Source organism: Macaca thibetana, chromosome 9 (assembly GCF_024542745.1).
Source record: "Macaca thibetana thibetana isolate TM-01 chromosome 9, ASM2454274v1, whole genome shotgun sequence".
In the NCBI taxonomy this organism is placed as follows: Eukaryota; Metazoa; Chordata; class Mammalia; order Primates; family Cercopithecidae; genus Macaca; species Macaca thibetana.
The window spans coordinates 96178999-96206310 of record NC_065586.1 but is presented as its reverse complement, the minus strand read 5'-3'; the positions used below and the strand labels follow the sequence as shown (position 1 = coordinate 96206310).

At 40.2% G+C, this 27312-nt stretch overlaps 1 protein-coding gene and 1 pseudogene across 3 annotated transcripts in view; both read left to right on the top strand.

Annotated features, from left to right (window-relative positions):
• The window catches only part of ERLIN1 (ER lipid raft associated 1), a 36391-nt gene extending 24639 nt beyond the window's left edge, over positions 1–11752 (top strand). For all 3 annotated transcript variants that reach the window (XM_050805028.1, XM_050805029.1, XM_050805030.1), the window contains 3 exons: positions 5827–5916; positions 6774–6853; positions 9497–11752. In XM_050805028.1, coding sequence (XP_050660985.1) covers positions 5827–5916; positions 6774–6853; positions 9497–9718 — 392 coding nt within the window. In that variant the 3' untranslated portion in view covers positions 9719–11752. The remainder of the gene's footprint in view (positions 1–5826; positions 5917–6773; positions 6854–9496) is intronic.
• Positions 11753–17481: 5729 nt separating this feature from the next.
• Positions 17482–18483, top strand: LOC126962652 (signal peptidase complex subunit 2-like; annotated as a pseudogene).
• Positions 18484–27312: the final 8829 nt, after the last annotated feature.

The window sequence follows — 27312 nt, the reverse complement described above, 5'->3', positions numbered from 1 at the left end:
ATTCATTAGTCTTTTCCTTTATGTTTTGTGCTTTTCCTATCTTAAGAATTCTTTCCCTAGTCCAAAGTAATACTTTTATTCTAAAAGTTTTAAAATTTTGCTTTTCATATTTAAGTCTTAACCCATTTGGAATTTATTTTGATGTTGAGTATGACATAGGGATTCAGTTTAATTTTTTCAAATGGCAAGCCAATTGTCTCAGACTGTTTATTGAATAGTTTATTATTTCCTCTACTTATTTCTAATGCCATATCCATCATATAATAAGATACTATACATAATTTGTTCTGATGCCAGAATCTCTATTATTTTCCAATTTTTTGGTCTCTCCTTCCTCAATACTACTTTGTTTTAATTATTGTAGCTTTTATGTTAAGTCTTGCTATGTGGAGAGTGAGTTGTGTAACTATTCCTCTTACCTGTTAACTCTTCCTAACTATATTTAAAATTATCCTGGACTCTTCTAGGCCCTTTATTCATCCACATGAATTTTAGAACCAGCTCCTTAAGTTTTGTGAAATATTGTGTTGAGATTTTGATTGGAATTGCATTGAATGTATACATCAATTTGGAGAAAATTATGATATTGAGTCTTATAAATCTGTTTCTCCATTTATGAGAGATGTCTTTTAAAAAGTGTCATAATTTTCTTCTAAAGTTCTTGCACATTTATTAAAGATTTGTTCTTATATACCTTTATGTTTTTTTGTTATTGACTTTTTAAAGGCACATTTTCTACTTGGTTTTGTGTAAGTGTGCTGTTGATTTTTTTATTTAGCAATATTGCTGAAGATGCTCTTATTTCTAATAGACACTTAGATTTCCCATGAACAATCATATGGTCTTCAGACAATAGGTCGTTATCTTCACAGAAGTACAATTTTATTTTTCTTCTTTATAGTCACATACCTTTTATTTCTTCTTATCTTACTGCTTTAGGCTATGACTTCTAGTACAGTGTAGAAAAGAAAGTGACAAGCATTCTTGTCCTTAACTTTAAATAGTCCCAGTGGCATTTACTGTATTTAACACTGGTTAATAAAGTTTCAATGTGTACGTTGCTTGCTGAGAGCTTTTATTTTGAATGGCTGTTAAAACTTTCAGAATTTTTTTGAGGCAGGGTCTCGCTTTGTCACCCAGGCTGGAGTACAATGGTATAATCACAGTTCACTGCAGCCTCAGCCTCCTGGGCTTAAGTTATCTTCCCACCTCAGCCTCTCGAGTAGCTGGGACTACAAGTGCACGCCACCACACCCAGGTAATTTTTGTATTTTCTGTAGAGACAGGGTTTCACCATGTTGCCCAGGCTGGTCTTGAATTCCTGAGCTCAAGTGATCCACCTGCCTCAGTCTTCCAAAAGTGCTGGCATTATAGGTGTGAGCCACTGTGCCCAGCCTGAAATTTTTTTCTACATATATTGAGATGTTTTTAAAGCTGTTAGTATGGTAAATTATATTAACAGATTTATCTTTGCGTTTCTGGGATAAACATCCACTTGGTCATTTTATAGGTCATTATATACATTTTTATATAGTTTGCTGATAATTTCTTTAGAATTTTTACCTTTATTTTCATAAACGAGATCAGCTTATAATTTTCTTACACTTTTAGTGTCAGGTTTTTTGGTATCATGGTTATACTGTCCCCAAGATGAGTTGAAGAGCATGGCTTCCTTTTCTGTGTTCGGTTGTAAATCAGATCATTATATATCAGATCTGTATAACTTCATCTTTGTAGGTCTGGTGGAACTTGTAAAAGCCATCTTAGTCTTGGGAGGTTTCTGCTTTATTTTTGTTTGGTTTTTGTGGTAATATTTAACCTATTGATTTAATTTCTGTATTGAGTATAGGTCTATTCAAATACATGTTTCTTTTTAAGCCAGTTTTGGTAATTATATTTTCATAGAAAATTATTCATTTCATCTGATATTTCAAATTTGGGGGCATAAATTTGTTTGTAGAATTCTCTCATGATTTTTAAAACTTCTACCAAATCTGTGTGCCCCTTTTCATTGCTAATACTGTTTGCTTGTGCCTTTTCTTTTGCTGAATCAGTTTTGCCAGAGGTCTGTTTTATTTCATTCATCTTTTCAGATAATTGGCTTTTGATTTTGGTTTTGTTGACTGTTACTTTGTTTTAATTATTTACACGTTTTAAAAATTATTTCCTTCCATCTTTTTTTTTTTTTTTTAGCTTATTCATTTGTTCTTTTTTAACTTCTTGAGTTGGATAGTTAAGTTTCAGTCTTTTCTAGTGGAAACATGGAGGATTATAAATTTTCTTCTAAGTACTGCTTTAGCTATGTTTCACAGGTTTTGAAATGTACTTTGTTTATTGGTGTTCAGTTTTAATTTTTTAAAAAACCTTTTCCTTCTAATTTCTTCTTTGGCTCATGAATTATTAAAAGTATATGTTTCAATTTTTGGTTTAGCAGGTTTTGAGGGGCTACCTTTTTATTGTTGATTTCCAGTGTTAGTACATTGTAGTCAGAAAATAAGACCTGTTATATGGATTCTTAAATATTTGTTGAAAATTGCTTTGTGGCCTACCTGTACGTGGTCCTTTTTTGTAAATGTCTGTGTGCTTGAAAAGATTGAATCTGTGTCCTCTGGTTGTTGGATGCAGGTTTCTTTATACACCCATTTGGTCAGGCTTATGCATTGTGTTGTTCACATCTTCTCTATTCTTCTAATTTTTGCCTTCTTGAGCTATCAATTACTGAGAAAGATGTGTTAAAATCTCCCACTATGACCATGGGTTTGTTGACTTGTAATTTTTTTCTTTACATATTTTGAGACTATATCATTAAGAACATTCTGGTTCAGGATTGTTATATCTCCATGGAGAATTGCTTCTGTTTTGTAATAACCTTTATCCCTAGATATGTTTTTAACTTAAGAGCTATTTTGTCTGATAATATAGCTATACCAGATTTTTCTTGGTTAGTTATTTTCTTGGTGTACCTTTTCCCATTCTTTTACTTTCAACTTTTCTATGTCATTATGTTTTAGGTGTGTCTCTTGTAAACAGCATATAGCTGGATTTTGTTATCTTATCCAATGTGAGAATCTGTCTTTTAACTGGTGAGTTTAGTCTTTTTATATTTATTGTGGTTACTGCTATATTTGGATGTGTTTGTATCATTTGATTATGTGCTATTTACCATGCATTTTTCTCTGCTGCTTTTTCCCTTTTCTGATTGGTATTGAATTGATTGAATTTTCTTTTCTTTTCTTCCTTTTACTTGATTGGAAGTTTTACATTCCATTTCTGGAATGTATAACTGGTTGTTAATCATTCTGTCCTCTTTTTGAACAGTACCTTAGAATGCTTTAACTCTTATCACTGTCCTCCAGTCTTACATCTTATTATTGCATAGTATTTTAGTTTCATGTTGTCTTTATCCTCCCATTGATTATGATCATTATGATTAACCCTTGCAGTAAACATTTATTTTGATTGGACTTGTGTTGAGTAATTTTTTTCCTCTCCATTGCTTCTGGTGATTTTTTTTTTTCTAGTAATTTGTTTTTCAGTGAAGACTAAGGAGTGAAAGTTATCTTCAGTCCTCCTTGGTCTGAAAATGCTTTTATTTCATTCTTGAATGGTAATTTAGCCTACAATTCTAAAGCAAGCTAATTTTTCCTTATCAATATGGCAGTATTATTTCAATTTTGTTTGGCTTCTTGTACCTATTTACTACGTATGCTGTTAGTCTAATTGCTCCTTTTGGGTAATCAGCCTTTCTTCTCTTTTTGCTTTTAGCTTGTTTCTCTCTGTATTTGGGTGTTCTTCAGTTTCACTGTGATGCGGTTAGGTAGAGAAAAGGTTACTTCTTAACTGGGCTGGTTGGTAGAGTGTTTTAGTTCCTCTTTCATTAGAGTTGCAGCCCTCTAGAGGTCTCAGTTTTATGCAAGGGTCTTAGTCCTACCATCACAAGGCCTCATCTCCTGGTCTTGCGTGGGTAATAACCCAGGTCCCATTCCCTTCTTGTCTAATAACCACCCCAGGGACGCCACCATACAGGCTCTTGGCTCCCCCTTGGCTTAAGTCACTTGAGGATCTCTCATTCTTTCTTACAACTCAGCCATGCATTGAAAAACAAATTTGCTAAATTTCATCTAGCATTTTAAGATGTTGTTAGATATATAAAGGGTTTTCTCTCTGGCCTTTTGCACCATTTTTTCTAGAAGTCTGGTTGTGCTTTTTATTGATTTTATTCCCACATGACAGAGAGCTTTGTTAAATGAGATTACCACAATAGTCCCCCTAGGCTGAGGCAGCATTCTCTGGGTTCTAGCTGCAGGCTTCAGATCCCTCACCTTTTATTCATGTTTTATCTTGAGTTTCTCCTTACAGTTCAATTTCTAGCCCCATTGAACACAGTAGTTTAGTTTTTGGATGGTGTAATATAGATGGATTTTATATTGGTGGAGAAAGAGGGAATTATTTCCTGGAGTAGTTCGTAAAGCATACTGTTTTCTGGAAAGAAAAAATCGCTTGGAAGTTTTCTTTCCATTATGCACTTTCTCTAGGGGTCAGAGATAAGATGTCTTAAAATACCCATCTTCTTTGACTGAAAAGGAGAATTGAGAATGTTCTTTACGAATAGCAGTGATTGAATGTAAAGTATAATTTGAGTCTTTCTTCCTTGTCCTGGGTCATTTGGGTAGGCCAGAGGTTTGTTAAAGATGTTGAGTTTCCCCTGCATGTACTTGCTTGCCGCACCAACATGTTCACTCCCAGTGCTTGTTTTCACCTTCCCAAATGAATCACCCTGCTTTCTGCTTTATTTCCCTACAGCAGTTGGAATACTCCTCTTCTGATACCATTTTCATCATGTCATTTCCCTAATGGTAGCTTAACAGTAGATCCTGAGTACAGTAAAACTAAGCTCCTTAGCCTGTCACTCGACAGAGGTCTCCTAGCCCTCTTTCTGTTCTTATTTTTTGTTGTCTTGTTGGCTGGCTCCGTATCACTTCTTCATTGTGACTTGTTCATTTGTGCCTTCTTGTCTTTCTTGTTTTTGTTTTTGTTTTTGTTTTTAAGGCAGGGCCTCACTCTGTCACCCTGGCTGGAGTGCAGTGGCATGATCATGGCTCACTGTAGCCTTGACCTCCCAGGCTCAAGAGATCCTCATGCCTCAGCCTCCTGTGTAGCTGGGACTGTAGGCATGCATCATCATGCTTGGCTAATTTTTTAATTTTTTTGTAGAGATGGAGGTCTCACTATGTTGCTCAAGCTGGTCTTGAACTCTTGGGCTTCAGAAATTCTCCTGCCTCAGCCTCCCAAAGTGCTGAGATTACAGGCGTTAATCACCATGCCTGGTGCTTCTTGTCTTTCTCTGTGCTTCCTGGCATGTCTTCTTAGGTCATATCCATTATTTCCTTTAAGGTTACTTCCAGAAGGCCTTCCTTGGTTTAACTTATCTCATTCATTCTTTCTTTCTCCTGCCACATTAGTTAATTGTCCTGTATTGCCATGCATTTATGTTGCTCTGTTTTTGTTCTCTGGTACTTTCATAAAGTATCTTTTTTTCCCATTAGCTTGTGGACCATTGCTACAGAGTTGCATGAAGGACTGGCACTTTAACCTTTTTTACTCCTTCCCACAAAACTAGCACTGTCAAAATAGAACAGTAAATTAGGAAATAAATTCCCTTTTTTCCTTTGAGTAGTTTACAGTCTGATTAGATAAAACTTAGTGAAACAATTAGCACATAAAACTTTCTGTAATTAAGTGTTAGACTGTGTGCTGCTGGTTCGAAGTGCCTCAGGTACTGCAGAAATGGTTTTGAATGTGTCTTCTTATGTTATATGATTATAGAAGCAGAGAAGATTGCACAAGTGGCAAAAATTCGGTTTCAGCAGAAAGTGATGGAAAAAGAAACTGAAAAGCGCATTTCTGAAATCGAAGGTACATTGTGGGGAGAGGATGAAGCTCTGACTGTCCTGAACTGCCTCCTCTCTGCCTTTGATTGTGGTGGGTGAGAAGGCCATGGAATAATCTGGTCTGGAGGAAGTAGCTGTCCTGATAGTATGAATCAGTTTTTTTTAATTGCTGTCACATATCCAGCTGTTGGGTTTGTTTGTGACTGTGAGTAGCTCAGCTTTCCTTTTCTTCCTTAAATTGGGGCTTATTAGCTACCACTTTATTTTCAGGCAGACAAGATCTGAAAATTACCCATAATCAACTGTAAAGAATATACAAGATAATAAACCCCATCATCACCACCAGTTTCTTTTCCACCTGTCCAAAATAAAAATAAAATGGAAAAAACAGTTTTCATGGAGGGCCTCACACTCCTTGATTTCACATAGTGAGATGTTGATATTCTTAGCTCAGTCTTGAAGTCACTTGTTTATATATTACTGCTTCCTGTCTCTGTTGACTGATTCTCGATCAAATTTGGAGGGGCTAGAGACAATGCAGTAAATAGAGCTTTTATGTCTGGACTTAATTTACTTGAAGCTTAGTACCTGGGTGGAGTATGAGGCTTTGAGTGATAGGAGGTGGGAGAGTGGGTAGAGGAAAGAAGGAGCAACTTAGAGTAGAAAACAAGTGGGCTCAGATGAGCTGAGAGTTATTTTGACAGTGAAAAGAGTATTCCTCTTGGAGAAGTTGCTGTCTGGGGACTGGGACTCAAAAACTGCTAATATGTTTTTAAAACTTTCAATGTGAAATAAGCAGTCAAAATATTAGGCAGTGGGGAAAGGGACTTTTAACTAGCTGAGGGAATGGATTGACACCTTTCCTTTGTTTTTATTTGCTAGATGCTGCATTCCTGGCCCGAGAGAAGGCGAAAGCAGATGCTGAATATTATGCTGCACATAAATATGCCACCTCAAACAAGGTGACTGGCTCCCCGGCCACTTTCCTAATGATGCATGTCGGGTTTTTGCTTTCTCTTTTCAGGGGCTCTGATATGATAGAAGTGATTTTATCCATTGTCAAGAAAGTGTTATGACCAAGACATCCTCCAGAATTAGTCAGTTAGCAAGAACTATTTCACATTCATTGGGTAGGGAACTTTATATAGTCCCTTATAAAAGTGGGAAGCTTAGGACAAAGGCTAACGTATATAAACACAGGCCAAACGCCATAAATCCATTCATTTGTACTGCTGTATAAGGCTCAATAATTAGTCAAGTTGAAGGTCTTCTGAGGTAAGAGGGACAGGAGAAGAGTAGAGTCTATTTACAATTGCTTTCCAAATAAGGTAGTTTTTTTGGGTAGATACTTAGCTTGATTAGAGCAGTGTTTCTCGTCAAAGGCATTCCTGGCATTTGGGGTTGAGATACTTTTTCATCATTGAAGACCATCTCATGCATTGTAGGATATTTTGTATCCCTAGCCCTTGTCTACTAAATGTCAGTAATGGTCACCAGTTGTTTTAACTGCCACACACACATGCACGTATTTCCATATGCCCCTCATTGAGTACTTCTTGTTTATTGGATTTAAAAAACTATTCCAGTCATGAGGAATTACATGTGGGATAACTTGAGAAGGGAGGTTGGGTGATCTGTAGGTGATAATTTGGTGTAAGGACTGGGGTAAGCTGGCTAGCGGGTACAGGGCTAGTGAGCAGGGGCTATATAAGAGGCAGCTAGAACTCTGCTAGTATTCTGAGAAGGTTATTGTGGAGCAGATTGGAAGAGATAAAGGGTTGAGAAAGAGATTACTAAAGTGGATGATGCAGTTTGAAGGATTAGAGTCAAGTTTTAAGATATAGACAGGGCTTTCAATTTAGAAAGGAACAACATAATCTGTATTTAGAAGAAATGATAAGATATGATAGAATGAGAGTTGTCAGTACTTTGAAAACCAATATACATTTTAAAATGAACGTAACATTGAAAGACAATTCTACAGACACAGAATGGAATTTGACCAAGAGAAAGGCATGACAGGAAACTCCAGTTGAGGAAGCTAGGAGTCCAAATCTAATGGGAGAAGCTCATCCGGCACAAGTTTCAAGATCTTGCCATTGAGGTCTACCTTATTCAGAAAGGGGCAGTAGTTTTATGCCATTTTGAAAAATGTGACTCATATACTAACCTATATTAAAAAGGCTTGAGGAAGAAATGTGGTTGTACACTATGACCAGATTTGATTTGAGTGTTTTGACAGAGGATACGAATCACCTGGGGAAGATAGAGATCCAGGGAGTGAAAGATGTCAAAGTGTAGAAAATAAATGCTGTAGGACTGTGAAGGACAACATGGACTTTTGCCTGGGGGACAGGCCAGGACTCAAGGAGAGGATCACAGAGCAGGATCTGAGGGGCTTTGAAAGGCATATGTTCCAGGGAACAGTGGAAATGGATTTTAATCAAACCCAGATAGATTCTGGTTATAGACATCTTGGCATCCTGATTTAGGCAAAAAAACAACAACAACAACAAAAAACAACTCTGACCGAGGGAGATCTGGTGGTCGACGAGTTTTAATCAAACCCAGATAGATTCTGGTTAGATAATCTTGGCATCCTGATTTAGACAAAACACTGTGACAGAGGGAGGTCTGGTGGTCAATGAGTTTTAATCAAACCCAGGGAGATTCTGGTTAGATAGATACATCTTGGCACTGATGTAAACAAAACAAAACTCTGTGACAGAGGGAGATCTGGTGGTGGACAAATATCTGTCTGTCACAGACAGCTTAAACATCCAGCTTCTGGGGAAAGGCAAAAGACCAGATCAGATGACCTCTTGAGATTTTATTCTAGTTCTAGAATTTGTTCAAGAAAAGCAGCACCAGCCCTTCCTTTGAAGTTCTGCTCTCATCCATTGATCTGTGTATCTCTCTCAAGAGAATCAACAGAGAACCAGGCATGATGGCTTATTCCTGTAGCCTCCCTGGAGGCTAAGATGAGAGTTTCGCTTGAGCCCAGAAGTTGGAGGCTGCAGCAGTGAGCTATAATTGAACCACTGCATTCCAGCCTGGGCAACAGAGTGAGATCTCATCTCCAAAAAAAAAGAGGCTGGGTGCAGCGGATCCCATCTTTAATTCCGACACTTTGGGAGGCCAAGGTAGGAGGATTGCTTGAGGCCAGGAGTTTGAGACCAGCCTGGCAACATAGACCCCATCTCTACAAAAATAAAAATAAGTTTTTTAGAAAGACAATCAACAGAAACTCCAGACCAATTCCAGGTTGAATTCAACTAGATGAAATGAAAGTCACCATAGTTATTATTATTATTATTAGTTATTATCATTAGTTATCACAAATTGTTTTCTAACCTCCCCCATCCTTTTATTAAAAAGTGAACAGCTTCTCTTGCATTAAGTCAAGAGCTTATTGAAGGAATTTTAAGTCAGGAACGCAACTGTTAATGTGATAGCCACTCTCCAAAGTGAGAGAGGGTCATTGGCAATTATTCAGGCTTGACTTGTGATACTCAGAAGAGCAACAGGAGAAATGTATGTAGAGAGAGAGAAGACTGTTGCACCAGAGTATCCTGATGCCTTTGCTCTTGTTTGCTCCCACACAGCACAAATTGACCCCGGAATATCTGGAGCTCAAAAAGTACCAGGCCATTGCTTCCAACAGTAAGATCTATTTTGGCAGCAACATCCCTAACATGTTCGTGGACTCCTCATGTGCTTTGAAATATTCAGATATTAGGACTGGAAGAGAAAGCTCACTCCCCTCTAAGGAGGCTCTTGAACCCTCTGGAGAGAACCTCATCCAAAACAAAGAGAGCACAGGTTGATGCAAGAGGTGGAAATGTTCTCCATATCAAGATGTGGCCCAAGGGGTTAAGTGGGAACAATGGTTATACGGACTCTTCAGATTTACACGGAACTTACACTTCATCTGTTCTGCCTCTCCTGCGATAGTCCTGGGTAGTCCACTGATGGGAGGATGGAGCCAGCTGTCTGACACACAAATGGTCTTTTCAGCCACAGTCTTATCAAGTAACCTATATGTGTTCCTTTCTAAACTGCTACTCATGAGTGAGGAAAGTCTGATGCTAAGATACTGCCTGCACTGGAATGTTAAACACTAAATATATAACAAGCTGTGTTTTCCTAAGTGGAGATCAGTTGAATAATGTTTACATTGGTCCCCCAGGGAAATGTGTGCTCAGCCATTCAAGAGATGACTGAGAAGGATATGGTAAGTTCAAGAAGACTCATTGCACTTGGGACCTAGGCCCTTTCTTTGGGATCCAGTTCCAGCCTTCATCCATGTGATTAAGATCCAGGCCACTGAAGTTCCCCAGGAAACGATCTTCCACTTGAGCAACCTTTTACTTGATACGATTTGCACCTTTCTGTTTTCCTACAGGATGGTGGTGGCTTGCAGGGACCTGAGCTTTGCTACCCAACCAGAGATTCCTCATAGAGATTCCTAATCACTAGTTTCTTGTATTCATAAGCTCAGAGATACAGAGGGCTTGGTTTGAAGTTTGGGGTGAGATGAAACCTTTGCTCTGAACCAAAGCTCTGGGGCCCTGCATTCCCTCCATTGGGTGATGACTGTCAGCATCACTGCCGCAGGCCATGCTTGACTAAGGTGCCTGGTTTTTAGCTACAGCCACCTCCTTGTGTGTTACCTTTCGGCTGTGACTGGCCAAGAGTGGGACAGGGCTTTAACCACAAATAGGAGCAGCATACAATTCCTAGTGATTTGCTGCACAGTTGTGTATCATAATTGCAGGAAGTTTTTATTTTTAAAACTGGATCTGGGGTATATTCATTTGCCCCATCACCTCCGTCTAAAGGCCCAAGTCCGAGGGCTGCGATGGTCACAAGCACACTGATGCTCCCTAAGATTGTTTGTCTGGAGCCCACATAGTGTGGAACAAAAAGTCACCTGGAAAGCATCCTTGGTCATTGTCTCCTTCCCACCTGGCCCAGAGATGCTTAAATCCAAGTTGTTTCTCCAGCTCTCACCTCCCCCAGGAGATCAGGATTCCACTGACGTCCTGGGCAGCCAGTGAATTTAATTTTCCATGAGAAACAACAGAGTTAACCTGTGGCAATAGGAGACCTACTTCATGTGGACCTTTTTTTTTTCCTTCAGTTTAACTTCTCTGGAGCAGTGTGCTGCGTAGTTTGGCCTGAGTTTGTGCAGCTTAAGACACCTCTTGTGTACACTATATTGAAGCTCCACAGAAAAGTCATGGGACCACTTCTAGAAACCTTTCAGCTGTCAGGCCTGTCAGTCTCATGACAGCTTGTTGGTTGTGCCAAACACTTTATTTGGGAAAGGAAAGCCCAGATTTGAGTGGGTCATTCCCCTGGGCCTTATCCTATAGAGGCATTTGTAATATGGAGAAAATAATTTTTCATTTTTGCTCATTTAATGCTATAAATTCTCTTTATGAATGAATTTTGTGTTCTTTAGTTCTCCTTAAAAGAACTTTTGAATTATAAAAATAAATTCTTTACCTGTCGAATTGTTGCCTCAGATGATTGTCGTGGAAAATCTGGATCATTGACCTCTGTGCTTTCATTCCTAGAGATGTTTTATAGTTACATGAGCAAAGCTGTTGCCCCAAAGTGATGGCCCTGGAGGCAGGGCTGAGGAACAGGGAAATGCCGCTGTGAAGTCTTAAAGCACTTCTGCTTAAACTCCACATGTGAGGAGTGTGCCTCCCTGTGCCCTCTCAGCTCTGAGGCTGGCCGTCTTTCAGGGTGTTCCTTTTGGCAAATATACCCTGTAATCTTGAGTCTAAATTTATATGTTGAAATGCTACCTTTTTTAAAATAAGAAACTAAATAAAATTATTTTACTATCAGTGATTTGTGTTTTTTTTCCCATGTCTTCATTTTTCTGTCATCTTAACATGCTCCTAAGGCTGTCTTGCACATTTGAACTAGGGAGCCAGTTTATTTGCTGGTTTAACTTAACTGTAGAGGCTTTTATTATACTCTTCCCAGAATACTGCCTACCTGCTGTCAGAATGTTTAAAACAAGGTGTCCGCTCTTTGCTGACTCCTGGAATTTAGCAAGGGATGTTCTTCTAATTCTTTGTGGGACAGGGCCTGCAACAGAGGGGCAAGGAGGGAGGATGGAACATCAGGCTACTGGGATCCGTCCCTGAGAGCAAAAATACTTCTGCACCGAGCAGGGGAGGAGACAGACCAAGCCAGAGGAAGAACAATTTGTGTAAATTATAACTGGCAGTGTAATGGCACAATATAACCAACTTCACTATTAAGATGTTAGCGGCGCAAGAGCCAGAGTTGGACCTGCTCTTCCCAAACGTTCTATATTCCCTCCTGGGGTCAATTTCCTGGTGATCTTGGGCCAGCAGGGAGTGGTAATGGGAGTTTTGGGGAAAGCAGCTCTTTCCTCCTGTTCTTATGGGATCAACCCCATAGTATCCTATGTCAGTTGCTGTGGACCTGAAAATAATTTGAACTGACCATCCTATAGGCTATTGGTAGGTATTAAAATGAAGTGATTTCTGCCTCTTCTGTGGCAAAAGAATTTTGTGAATTGGAAACTGGCTTCTAATCGCTTTGGGATTAAGTCTCAAATGTGTGCACACGAAGTTCGTGATCTGACCCCTGCTGTCCTCTCCAGCCACCCTTCTCTAAGGTCCCTGAATGCACCTTCTCTCTGTCCCATCTCATACATTGTTCCATCTGCCTGGTTCACTTTCCTTCCCTCGTAATGCTGACTTTCCTTGGCCAACTCCTGAGTCTGCATCACTTCTTCAGATGTAAAAGCTTCAGTTCACTTTGAACTGCTTGGCCTGGGTTAGCATCCTGGATGCCCCCCCCACCCCCCGCCCCCCACATGTTATGCGCACATAGTTACGCCCTCACAGAGATTAGCATTTGTGAAAACAGACATCAAGCACATAATGTCATGTCTCTCATTATGTGCTTGATGTCTGTTTTCACAAATGCTAATCTCTGTGAGGGCGGGGGCTGTGGCTGTGCTGTTCCCTTGGGATTGTTTCTGTTGCTAATGCCTAAGATGGCGTCTGGCCCATATGAGATGGCTTTGTTGCATGAAAGAACAAAAAGTTGAATATGACATGCAGGTAAATCAGGCAAGTGAGTCATGGAAAAAAGAACTTAGAAGTGAGCCTACAGTGTCCATGTCAGGACTTTAAGTGTAACCATGGGAAGTTACCTAACATCTCTGAACCTGTTTACTCATGTTTGCAGGGCAACTCTTCAGTGGGTTCAGGAGGATATGTTGATGCATCTAGCATAAAGATTTGCACATGGTAATTGCTGGGATGCATTAGTTCACCTTGTCTACAGGAGTCAATATATGTGTCTATCTCTGAGTAGCTGTAAGTTCCCATAGTGGAGAGAGCACAGTGCCTGCTATCTGCAATTGCATAATAGAACACATTGATTAATGTCTTCAGCAGCTATGAGCTAAGCTAGCTGGATGTTAAACCCCAACCACAGCCCTCCAGGAGCATCCCAACAAGCTGGGCCAGCTTCTCATCTTTCTCCTGGTCTCTGCCCTGGTATAAACACTTAAAATGAATTTACTGGGCCAGGCGCAGTAGCTCACGCCTGTAATCCCAGCATTTGGGAGGCTGTGGCAGGCTGGTCGTGAGGTCAGGAGATCAAGACCAGCCTGATAAACATGGTGAGACCTCATCTGTACTAAAAATACAAAAATTAGCCAGCTGTGGTGGCACATGCCTGTAATCCCAGCTATTTGGGAGGCTGAGGCAGAAGAATCACTTGAACCTGGGAGGTGGAGGTTGTAGTGAACCAAGATCGAGGCACTGCGCTTCAGCCTGGGCAAAAGAGCAAGACTCCGTCTCAAAACAAACAAACAAACAAATTTACTGTTCATTCATTACTCACTTCTAGTGTCTATTTTGACATAGACCGTAACTCAGAATGTTTTACTTGTCTCCCTTACCATATTTCTTCTGAATTAGTACCTGTCTTTCCAATCAGTTTTTCTACTTTTTTTTTTTTTTTTAATTTTAAAAAAAGTGTCCTTCCGGCGGGGCTTGGTGGCTCACGCCTGTAATCCCAGCACTTTGGGAGGCCGAGGCAGGCGAATCAACTGAGGTCAGGAGTTTGAGACCAGCCTGGCTAACATGGTGAAACCCTGTTTCTACTAAAAATGCCAAAAAAAAAAAAAAAAAGTCGTCTTCCTACAAATATTTATTGAGCATCTACTGTGTGCTAGTTGCTGAGGAAACAAAAAGCCATATAGCCTTGTGTGTGTGTGTGTGTGTGTGTGAGAGAGAGAGAGAGAGAGAGAGAGAGATGGGGCAGTACAGCAAGTAAGTAGGCAAGTGTGATAGTGTGGTAAGTAAGCAGGGTATTCACTGGGTGCTGTGGGGTACCGGTAAAGATCAGCCCAGCCTTGTGGATTCTAGGAAGCAATGTCTGACCAGAGCCACATTTTTGTAAGGATGGACAGGAGGCAGCCAGCCAGCTGAAGAGAGCAATGGTGATGGTGGAGTATGTTCCAGGCAGTGGGAGAAGCACTTACTATTGCATTTCAAAATGCAGTTTACTGGGTCCCCTTGCCTCAGCAGTGCCAAGAGGCATGAGGAGCTGTCCATTGCAAACCTTATGAGGCTCTACTGTTACTTCATTTCGTAGCTGAGATCTAGAGAGATTACATTACTCAAGATCCCATGAATATGAGTGGCAAAGGATTTGAACCTGTCATATTCCAGATCCAAGTTTACCACAGCCCTTTATATTTGCCTTTGAAGCCATTACGTTTAGGGTGATGGAAGCTCTAAATTGAGGGGAGATTTTAGAGGATGTTTAGAGATTTGTAGGCCCTGCAGTCAAGGTCAGGAAAAGGGATAATCAGATGGTTCATGTGTGAAGTGGTGACCTATGGGTGACTTCTCTGCCCTCTGCAGGGCTTGGCAGAGGTGCTCTCAGTAAGCTGAGCAGTATGACAGCTGATTCCAGAAAGATCAGCCCTTTGGAGCCTGGGGGAGCAGCTCTCCTTATTTGTGTTACAAAGCAAGTGGAGGTGAACAGTGCAGGGCTGATGGCACAACCCCCAGATCCCGTTTGCAGATGTGAACCACTCATTCTCCCAGTTGCTGGGAGTGTTCATGGTGACAGCTTTTAGCAGAGTTGCTCTGCAGAAATTTTCCTCAGCTAAAGACCCCTGCCCCGGGCCAAGGTCACATCCCTTCCCAGGAATTAAAAACACATTCCATAAGTGGTTGATGCAGGGGTCGAAAGGCAATTTGTCCTAAACAAAATTGCCTTGGTTTTCTCCATATATAAGTCTGTCAGAGTGCATCTTAATAGGCACAATAACTGTAACTGGATTTCAGACACATAAGGCAGGTTCTGACACACTAGGTGTGTCTGATGCCTCTGGCGCCCTATCACAATTCCGCTCCACCCCACCTCTAATTCCAGCTGTGGCCATGGTAGACAGTTCCATGAGGCATCAACTCACTTTCCTCTGACTGCGTCTCACCTCACACATGAGCTGCACTTACTGCTTTTCACCCTAGGGATCCTCCAACACTATGGAGGCTGCAGTTAGTCCAAACATATGCTCAACTCAGGCACAAGAATTAATAGCCTCTGGGACAACCTTCCACTGGTAGGAGACAGGACCACAAATGGTTAGAGAGGAGGTGACCCAAAAAAACCTTTTCAATGGAGACAGCAACCCTACTGACACAAGAGAAACTGTGAAAATCACATTAAATACAATTCGACAGATGTTTGTTGAGTACCTGATATGTGCCAAGAAACCTAAAATGTATAAAGTAATGGGCTAGTAATGAACAACAGTGAGTAAGACAGACATAGTCTCTGCTCTCTTAGAATCAACAGTCTCGGGCTGGACGTGGTGGCTCATGCCTGTAATCACAGCACTTTGAGAGGCAGAGGCGGGCGGATCACAAGGTCAGGAGTTTGAGACCAGCCTGGCCAATATGGTGAAACCCCGTCTCTACTAAAAATACAAAAATTAGCCGGGCATGGTGGTGTGTGTCTGTAGTCCCAGCTACTTGGCAGGCTGAGGCAGGAGAATCACTTGAACCTGGGAGGCGGAAGTTGCAGTGAGCCGAGATCATGCCACTGCACTCCAGCCTGGGGGACAGAGTAAGACTCTGTCTCAAAAAAAAAAAAAAAAAAAAAACAGTCTGGTGGGAAAGTAGGCCTTAACCAAAGCACTTGAGAAACTTATCAAAGTGGGAGGAATGCAGTGCTAGTAGGGTCTGAAAAAAGAGGGAGAAGATAAAGAATGAGAAAGAGAATAAGCCAGTTAAAGATCGGGGAATAACAACTTAATAAAATGGGCAAAGGATCTCAACAGACATTCTCCAGACAATATACACAAATAGTCAATAAAAACATGAAAAAGATGGTCAACATCTTTAGTCATTAGCGGAATGCAACAAGATAGCCACTTCACACCCACTAGGATGGCTATAATAAGGCAGTAACTAGTGTGGGCAAGGAAGTGAAGCAATTGGAATCTGCATAATTTGCTGGTAGGAATGTAAAATGAGGGAACTGCTTTAGAAAACATTTTACAGTTTCTCAAAATGTTAAACAGAGAGTTAACATACGATCCAGCAATCTCACTTCTGGGTATCTACCCAAAAGAATGGGAACATGTCCACCCGAAGACTTGCACATGAATGTTCATAGCAGTGTTATGCATAGTAGCCAGAAAGTGGACACAACCCCAAAGTGTCCATCACCTGATGAATGGATAAATCAAATGTGGTATATCCATATGATGGAATATTCTATAAAAAAGGAATGAAGTACTGATGCATGCTACAACACGAATAAGCCTTGAAAACATTAGGCTAAGTGGAAGAAGCCAAGTCCTAGTTATATTAAATGTTCATCATAGACACATCTATATGGACAAAAAGACTGGTGGTTGCCTGAGGCTGGAAGGAGAGGGAATTGAGTGGCTACTACTGGGCATGGGGTTTCTTCTTGGGGTACTGAAGAGATATTAAAATTTGATTTTGGTGGTAGTTGCATAATTCTGTATACACTAAAAACTATTGAGGCTGGGTGCGATGGCTCACGCCTGTTATCCCAGCACTTTGGGAGGCTGAAGTGGGCAGATCATTTGAGGTCAGGAGCTTGAGGCTAGCCCGGCCAACATGGTGAAATCCTGTCTCTACTGAAAATACAAAAAAATTAGCTGGGCATGGTGGCGTCCGCCTGTAATTCCAGCTACTGGGGGAGGCTGAGGCAGGAGAATCATTTGAACCCAGGAGCAGAGGTTACAGTGAGCCAGGATCGTGCCACTGCACTCCAGCCTGGGCGACAGAGCAAGACTCCATCTCAAAAAATAAAAATTAAAAAAATAATAAAAACTATTGAACTGTATACTTTAAATTATAAATTGTATGGCATATGAATTATATCTCAAGTTGTTTTTTTTTAAAGGACTGAGTAATAGCATGAAGACCTCAGTTCAAGAACCTTCCAGAAATGGTAAAAAATATTCAACATAGGCACAACATTATTAGTGAGAATGGGAGCACCGAAACATGAGACCGAAGAGGTGGTGTGAGAAGAGGGGAAGGGCAAGGTAGAGCATGGTGGGCCTTCCAAGTCTTATTACCCATTGGTGGTTTTGCCCAAAGGTTGGAAACAAAACCTTTCAAACAAAGCTTTTTGTGACAAGATGGCAGCAGCTGCCCAGGGCAGGAGAAGTGGTGGCGGAGGCAGTAGCCTCAGTGGCTTGTTGGCTAAGTGGAAGACGGATGAGAAGCGTGGAAAAACTGACAAGTGGGATGGATCCGCTATGAAAAACTCTGGATGATTCTGCCGGAAAGGTACTTCTGGAAAAATACCAGTAGGGGGAGAATTTTGGTCTCATTGACATTTGCCTCATCATCTGAATGTACTCCTGTTTCCTTGCCATAGTGGCTTTGATTTGGGATTCTATGTACCCCTTTCCAGAGTCCAAGCCCTTTTTGGCCATGTGCATCCTATCCTATTTTGTGATGATGGGGATTCTGACCACTTAGTTCTTTTTTTATCTTTTGAGTCAGAGTCTTGCTGTATCACCCAGGCTGGAGTGCAGTGCCACAATCTTGGCTCACTGCAACCTCCATCTCCCAGGTTCAAGTGATTCTTGTGCCTCAGCCTCCCGAGTAGCTGGGATTATAGGCGCATGTCACCATGCCTGGCTGATTTTTGTGTTTTTAGTAGAGACGGGGTTTCGCCATGTTGGCCAGGCTGGTCTTGAACTTCTGGCCTCAAGTGATCTGCCCGCCTTGGCCTCCCAAAGTACTGGGATTACAGGCATGACCCACGGTGCCCGGCCATGACCATTTATAGCTCACATAAGAAGAGCATCTTCCTTGTGGTGCACAGGAAGGATCCTGCAGGAGTGGATCCTGGTATTTGGCAGCTGACCTTCCTCAATGGGAGAAGAAGGCAGCTGCAGGAATACGAGTTCACCAACTTCATCGCTAAGTTTTTTGACCATGGTGGGACACTGGTCAGGGATGTATAAGAGCCTAAAATATCCAGGCTCCATGACAGTCTCACCACAGAAAGAAAATAAAATAGCCAGTTCTCACAGCAGCCCTCTTTTTGCTGGATCATGCTGAAAATACAGAAAATTTTAAATGGGTGAAGTAAGAAATGTTTAAAATGTCCCTGTTTTGTCCTGAAATTTTATTCTGGATAAATAGGATCTTCTAGCAAGATATGAGAAGGTGTAGCCCTGATGTCTGGCTGTAGCCTCCTTGGTCTGCTGATTACATTGTTTTGATTTGCTTTTCTGGAAAAGCACTTTTGCTAAAAGCGGTACAGATTTTTTCCTTTGTACCTAGCAGTACTGTATATAGTATAGCTTTGTGTCACGCAGCACTTGAAGACTCAATTTAAAAATATTATTAGGCTAGGCGTGCTGGCTCATGCCTGTAATCCCAGCACTTTGGGAGGCCAAGGTGGGTGGATCACAAGGTCAGGAGATCAAGACCAGCCTGGCCAACATGGTGAAACCCTGTCTCTATTAAAAATACAAAAATTAGCTGGGTGTGGTGGCAGGTGCCTGTAATCCAAGCTATTTGGGAGTCTGAGACAGGAGAATCGCTTGAATCCAGGAGGCGGAGGCTGCAGAGCTGAGATTGTGCCACTGTACTTCTGCCTGGGCAACAGAGCGAGACTCCATCTCAAAAAAATATATATATAAATATATATATTATATATAAATATAAATACATAAATATATATAATTTTTATATATTTATATATTTGTATATAAATTTATATTATATAAATACATAAATGTATATAAATATATAAAAATATATGTATATATGAATATATTATATATAAATATATAATTGTAAAATATTACAAAATATATATTTATATATAAATATACATTGTATATAATATAGTCATATATTTTATATATTTATATAAAAATATATAAATATATAAAAATATAAATAAATACTATATATATATAATTAATCTGTTGCTGACTCTTTTTAATTCCTATTTCAATATCTGTTTCCCTGAAGAATTCAGGATACAACTTCTTGTGTATGACAGGTTTCCTTCACACATTGTTTTTGTTTTTGTGAGTGTGTACATAGAGGATGGGGAGAATTTTAAAAATACATCGCTTTAGAAAATTTGTTTAAAACGCTGTACTACAAGGCTACAGTAACCAAAACAGCATGGTACTAGTACCAAAACAGAGATATAGACTGATGGAACAGAACAGAGCCCTCAGAAATAATACCACATATCTACAACCATCTGATCTTTGACAAACCTGACAAAAACAAGAAATGGGGAAAGGATTCTCTATTTAATAAATGGTGCTGGGAAAACTGGCTAACCATATGCAGAAAGCTGAAACTGGATCCTTTCCTTACTCCTTATACGAAAATTAATTCAAGATGGATTAAAGACTTAAATGTTAGACCTAAAAATAAAAACCCTAGAACAAAACCTAGGCAGTACCATTCAGGACATAAGCATGAGCAAGGACTTCATGTCTAAAACACCAAAAGCAATGGCAACAAAAGCCAAAATTGACAAATGGGATCTAATTAAACTAAAGAGCTTCGCACAGCAAAAGAAACCACCATCAGAGTGAACAGGCAACCTACAGAATGGGAGAAAAATTTTTGTAATCTACCCATCTGACAAAGGGCTAATATCCAGAATCTACAAAGAACTTAAACAAATTTACAAGAAAAAATCAAACAACCCCATCAAAAAGTGGGCAAAGGATATGAACAGACACTTCTCAAAAGAAGACATTTATGCAGCCAACAGATACATGAAAAAATGCTCATCATGACTGGCCATCAGAGAAATGCAAATCAAAACCACAATGAGATACCATCTCACACCAGTTAGAATGGCAATCATTAAAAAGTCAGGAAACAACAGGTGCTGGAGAGGATGTGGAGAAATAGAAACACTTTTACACTGTTGGTGGGACTGTAAACTAGTTCAACCATTGTGGAAAACAGTGTGGCGATTCCTCAAGGATCTAGAACTAGAAATACCATTTGATCCAGCCATCCCATTACTGGGTATATACCCAAAGGATTATAAATCATGCTGCTATAAAGACACATGCACACGTATGTTTATTGTGGCACTATTCACAATAGCAGACTTGGAACCAACCCAAATGTCCATCAGTGACAGACTGGATTAAGAAAATGTGGCACATATACACCATGGAATACTAGGCAGCCATAATAAAGGATGAGTTCGTGTCCTTTGTAGGGACATGGATGAAGCTGGAAACCATCATTCTCAGCAAACTATCACAAGGACAGAAAACCAAACACCGCATGTTCTCACTCATAGGTGGGACTTGAACAATGAGATCACTTGGACACAGGAAGGGGAACATCACACACTGGGGCCTGTCATGGGGTGGCGGGAGCAGGGGGGGCGGATAGCATTAGGAGATATACCTAATGTAAATGACGAGTTAATGGGTGCAGCACACCAACATGGCACATGTATACATATGTAACAAACCTGCACGTTGTGCACATGTACCCTAGAACTTAAAGTGTAATAATTTTAAAAATGCAAATTTCCCCCCCAAAAAAGAAAATTTGTTTAAAACAGACCTTCTGTTACATTGTATGCTCTTAATCAATTGAAGAAGCCAATGGCATTTTTAATTTTATAATGTGTTTTCCACTAGTATATCCCTGTTGATTCATTGCTACTTTTTATTAACTGACATTTTCTAAAATGTTTTTCAATAAAAGGAAAGAAGATGTGGGAAAAAGGAAAAAAAAAAAAAAAAAAAAACCACCTTTCAAGAGTTTTGAGCAGAAGATGGACATGATTTGGTCATTGTCAAAGTACCCTTTACCCAACGTGTTTACCAGTTCCCTCTATTTATTCACCTGCTTTCCACATCCAAATCAACATTAAAGTTCTAACTTTTCACAGTATTTCAAAGTCAATAATTTACTTCCCTGAAATGTCTGCAAGTGTATACTCACAGAAACAGCAAAAACACCAGTGGATGTTGGTTTCACAGAAGGTACCAAAAGTAAGACAAATATATGTGAGGTCCCCAGCTGATTCTCTTTACCTTGGTTTTTCTCCATGCACAAACTCATCCTCAGCCCTGGCCCTATCCTCATGGGCCCTAAAGCCCTTTACATAAAAATCCTCCTGGTCCTTGTGCTAGTGGATACGTGAATGCAGGCTAATCAGCAAGTCTACTTAATGGAAGTAAATAGTCTGCTGTGGGAAATACAGAGGGATGGCTCTGAAATAAGAGAAAAATATCAGAGTTGAAAGCATTTAATAAATAATTTTAGTGCTGCAGAGATTTTCAGTGTTTGCTACAATAAGTAGTAGGAAAACCACAGTAGATTTTTTTTTTAGATTTTTTAAAAGATGTATTATAGTAACGATTTAATTCCCCATAAAATAATGTATAGACCATGAGACATTAATAGTAAGATTTATCTCAAAGAATAAATCTCAGGATCTTGGAGAATTTGCTATTATTAAAAATCAAAAAATAAATCAATAACGGCATTATTTTAAATGCAAATAAAAATGAGGTAACATTTCTCAACTACCAAGTTAGTAGATGTTTTCTTTGTCTTTACTGTGGCAAAATGTAAACAACAAAAAAATTTACCATTTCCACCATGTTTAAATTCTACAAGTAGTGGCAATAAATACCATCACTATTATCAATTTTCAGAAATTTTTCAACATCCCAAACGGAAACTCTGTGACTATTAAACAATAGCTCCCTACCTTCCTCCTCCTCCCAGCCCCTAGTAACCTACCACTATTCTACCTTCTGGCTCTGTGAATTTGCCTATTGAAGATACCTCATATAAGCAGGATCATACAATATTTGTCCTTTTTTGTCTGGCGTATTTCACTTAGTATAGTGTTTTAAAGGTTCATCCATGGGTAGCATGTGTTACAATGTCATCCCTCCTTAAGGGTGAATAATATTCCATTGTGCATATAACTACATTTTATTTATCCATGTATCTGTTGATGGACATGTGCACTTTTCTTTCAAATACCTCAATTCACTGTCAAGAACACAGTAGACTTCTAACTGATGAGAGAAATGAGAAAAACGATGTTTGAGGAGGATGACTTTGACAGCTGTGTCTTTCCAAATCAGATCTCAGAATATATGACCTGTTTTCTCCCATTTGTGAAGTTAATTATTTGAACAGTTTCAGACAGCTATGAAGAATAAAATGAAGTTTTAAATGTAATGAATCATCAATGCTGAAAAGAAAAAGTACATATAATGGGGATGCTTAGAAATTCAAAGAGAAAAGTTGCAGAGTTTCTGAATAAGAGGTAGGAAAGAGATGAACCCTTCTGAATCTTCTTAATCTCAAGTTTCAGCAAAGTCAACAAACTCAAAACCTCTTTCCATTTTTTTTCCAAGTCCAAGAACCTGGGGCAGCCTTTGTCCGGCAGGGACAGACTGGTTCCAGCTGCTCCTCTCTCAGCTGTTGCTTTCTGACTAGCGACCCAGATGGTTGCTAACACCCAGGAGTGAAATGGAGTTGCTGGAACTCGCTGCTTGGCTCTTGCAATATGTGTCACTTGCCTGATTTTCTTTTTGGTGTGGAAGAAAAGTCACACAGGGGAAGGCTTCTCCCAGCCCAACTCCCCTTCCCGTGATTGGGAATAGGCCGCAACGAAACCCCAAGGACGCCCTTGCATCTCTCTCCAAGATAAGGGGCTTTGATTCCGAGGCTGGCCATCTCTAGGCCAGGTTCTGCGTCTCAGACCACTGCGGGCCAGCAGCCTCTCCTCGGCCTTTCTTAGTTCTTCACATCATGGAGCCACTTTTGGTTGTTTATTCCTGTCGTACAAGACAGATATCCTCTTGCTTTAGGACTGGAGCACTGCAGAGCAGGTAGTGAGGATGTTGACCTAACTTGAGATATTGGTTGAATTCTAGTGAATGAGAAAATCCTGGGGTCAGAACATACTTCAATTGGAAGGCTTCCAATGCCCCCAGCATATAACACCAAAAAGCAAGACATGGAAATGTAAAAATGCAATAAATTGGATTACCTGAGGTCAGGAGTTCGAGACCAGCCTGGACAATATGGCAAAACCCAGTCTCTACTAAAAATACAAAAATTAACTGGGTGTGGTGGCACATGCCTGTAGTCCTAGCTACTCAGGAGGCTGAGGCAGGAGAATCGCTTGAACTTGGGAGGTGGAGGTTGCAGTGAGCCAAGATTGCACCACTGCACTCCAGCCTGGGCAACAGAGCAAGACTCTGCTTAAAAAAAAAAAAAGTAATAAATGCCCTTGGATATGATTACTATTATTTTACACTAAATGATCCATGGGAGGCTTTGTGATCCTCTCTAGAGAGTGATCTCCACTCCTCTCCCCAACACCCAGCTCTGATGCAGCCAGCTTGGCTACCCTGGCTGATATTCATACCTTTGGAAGTGCTGTTTGGGGGAAAGATATTATCTCCATAAATTCATTGCAAAAACATATTATCTAGTACACAAGAAGCAGTATAGGACATTTATCTGATGGTAAGCCTTCGCCCTAATTTCTTAGATAAACATTCTATGAGCCATACTGTTTGACAGGGTGCCCTTTTGAGTCTAGGAGCATTGCCATGAACAAAAGATGGGAAAAAACCCTGACCCTGTATAACTTAAACAATTCTAATAAGGAGAGTCAGACAAAACCAAAACAAGTCAACACATGTTAAGTATTCCTTATCAAAATGTTTGGGACCAGAAGTGTTTCAGATTTCAGATTTTTTTAAGATTTTGGAGTGTGTGTGTGTGTGTGTGTGTGTCAGAGTCTCACTGTAACCCAGGCTGGAGTGCAGTGATGTGATCTTGGCTCACTGCAACCTCTGCCTCCTGGGTTCAAGTGATTCTCCTGCCTCAGCCTCATGAGTAGCTGGGATTACAGAGGTGCACCATCACATCCGGCTAATTTTTGTGTTTTTAGTAGAGATGGGGTTTCACCATGTTGCCCAGGCTGGTCTTGAACTCCTGACCTCAGGTGATCCACCTGCCTCAGCCTCCCAAAGTGCTGGGTTTACAGGTGTGAGCCACCGCACCTGGCCATGATTTTGGAATATTTGCATTTACATAATGAGATATCTTGGAGAAGGGTCCCAGGTCTAAACATGAAATCTATGTTTCATATGCATCTTATATGGGCCTGAAGGTAAACTTTATACACTGCTTTTAATAATTTTGTGCATAAAACAAAGTTTTGATTGCATTTTGACTGCAATCCATTACATGAGGTAAAGTGTGGAAATTTCCACTTGTGGCGTCATGTTGGCACTCAAAAAGTTTTGATTTTTGGAGCTTTTCAGATTTCAGATTTTTGGATTAGGGATACTCAACCTGTTATATATATATAAATATATATATATAGCATCATAGTATTATAAATGCTGTATAGAAAAATAATGCAGAGAAGGGGAGCAGAGGTAACTTTTTTAAAAATAGATTTTACTTTTTAGAGCAGTTTGAGGTTCACACCCAAACTGAGTGGAAAATACAGAGAGTCCTCATGTACCTCCTGCCCCTACATATGTACACATGTCCCCCACTACTGACCTCTCACACCAGAGGGTCCATTTGTTACAACTGATGAACTTGCATTGACATGTCATCATCATCCAGAGACAATAGTTTACTTAGGTTCTCTCATGATGTTGTACATTCTGTGAGTTTGGACAAATGTGTAATGACCAGGTACCCACCATTATAGTGTCAAACAGAATAGTTTCCTGCCTTGAAAATCCCCTGTGCTCTGCCTATTTATCCCTCCCTCCTGCCAAGCCCTGGCAAACACTGATCTTTTTTGCTGTCTCCATACTTTGGCCTTTTCCAAAATGTCCTATAGTTGGAATCATACCATCTATCACCCTTTCAGATTGGCTTCTTTCACCTAATAATATGCATTTAAGTTTCCTCCCTGTCTTTTCTTGATTTGATAGCACATTTCTTTTTAGCACTGAATACTATTCCATTATCTGGATGCACCACAGTTTAGTTATTCATGTATTTACCGAAGAACATCTTAGTTGCTTCAATTGTAAAAAAGCTGCTCCGAACATCCACGTGCAAGTTTTTGTGCAGACATAAGTTTTCAACTCTTTTGGGTAGGAGTGTGATTGCAGATCACATGGTGAGAGTATGCTTACTTTGTAAGAAATGCCAAACTGGGCCAGGTGTGGTTCTTTATACCTGTAATCCCAACACTTTGGGAGGCCGAGGTGGGAGGATTGCTTAAGGCCGTAGGTTCAAGAAAAGCCTGGGCAATATAGTAAAACCCCATCTCTACAAAAAAAATTTAAAAATTAGCCAAGTGTGGTGGCACATGCCTGTGGTCCCAGCTACTTGGGAGGCTGAGACGGGAGGATCACTTGTGTCCAGGAGTTAGAAGCTGCAGTGAGCTGTGATCAAGTCACTGCACTCCAACCCAGGCAACAGAGCAAGACCCTGTCTGAAAAACAAAACAAAACAAATAAACTGCCAAATTGTCTTCCAAAATGGCAGTTTCATTTTTTGTATTCCTACCAGCAATGAAGGAAAGTTCCTGTAGCCCCACATCCTCATCAGCATTTGCAGTTGTCCATGTTTTGGATTTTGGGCATTCTAATAGATGTGTAGTGGTATCTCATTGATGTTTTGATTTGCAATTTCCTAATGATATATGATGTACAGCATATTTTCATATGCTCATTTGCCATCTGTCTTATTCTGTTTTCTGCTGTGGTAATAGAATACCACAGACTGGGTAATTTCGAAAGAAATGAAGCGGTTTTTTTTGGCTCATGGCTCTGGAGGCTGGGAAATCCAAGATTGAGGGGCCACATCTGGTGAGGGCCTCTTGCTGTATCATAACACGCAGCCAGGAAGCACACATGAGAGACACAGCAAAAAAGGACTGAACTTCACCCTTTTATCAGGAGTACAGTCCTGTGATAACCCAAGCCCACAACAACATGAATTCCTTCAGGAGGGCAATGCCTTCATGACCTAATCACAAGTGTTAAAGGTCCTGCCGCTCAACACTATTACCATAGCAATGAAATTTCAGCCTGAGTTTTGGAGGGGACATTCAAGCTGTAGTACCATCTGTAGATCTTTTGTTGGTGACATGTCTCTTCAGATCTTTTGCACATTTTTATGTTTTATTTTTGAGACAAGGACTCGCTCTGTCACCTGGGCTGGAGGGCATGTTTCCATAACATTATATAACCTCCTGTAATGAATTTCAAGTGGCTGCTTTGAATTTAATTGCATGAATGTAAAATAAGTTTGAAAACCAACCCCTAGTTATTGGATACTTTAATACTACATTTTCCTCCTTGAACAACACCACCATAAATATATGTTGGGTTTTTTTTCTTTTTTTTAGAGATGAGATCTCACCATGTTACCCAGGCTGGTCTTGAACTCCTGGGCTCAAGCCGTCCTCCCACCTTGGCCTCCCAAAGCGCTAGGTTTACAGGCGTGAGCCACTGTGCCCAGCCAATATATGGATATCATCCTTGAAAGAGTTTATACCTGCATAGTGAGCTCTCCCTGAAGCCCTTATCCTGGCTGCTTCCTCCTCATCTTTAGGTTTAACTTAAATACTACCTCCTCATGAATGCCTTCTCTTACCTCTCTATTTTATTAAGTTCTCCCTTTGTCATCCAACACAATATACTCTTTATCACTTTATAGAATTATGCTCAATTTGTATTGCAAATGTAGTTTTTTTGGCTGTTTATTTCCTGTCACTTTCACCAGACTTTCCATGAGGAATCCTGGGCTGTGCACAGTGTCTGACATAGCATAGATGCTTAGTAAATATTTGCTGAGTGATTGTATATATGAATGAAGGA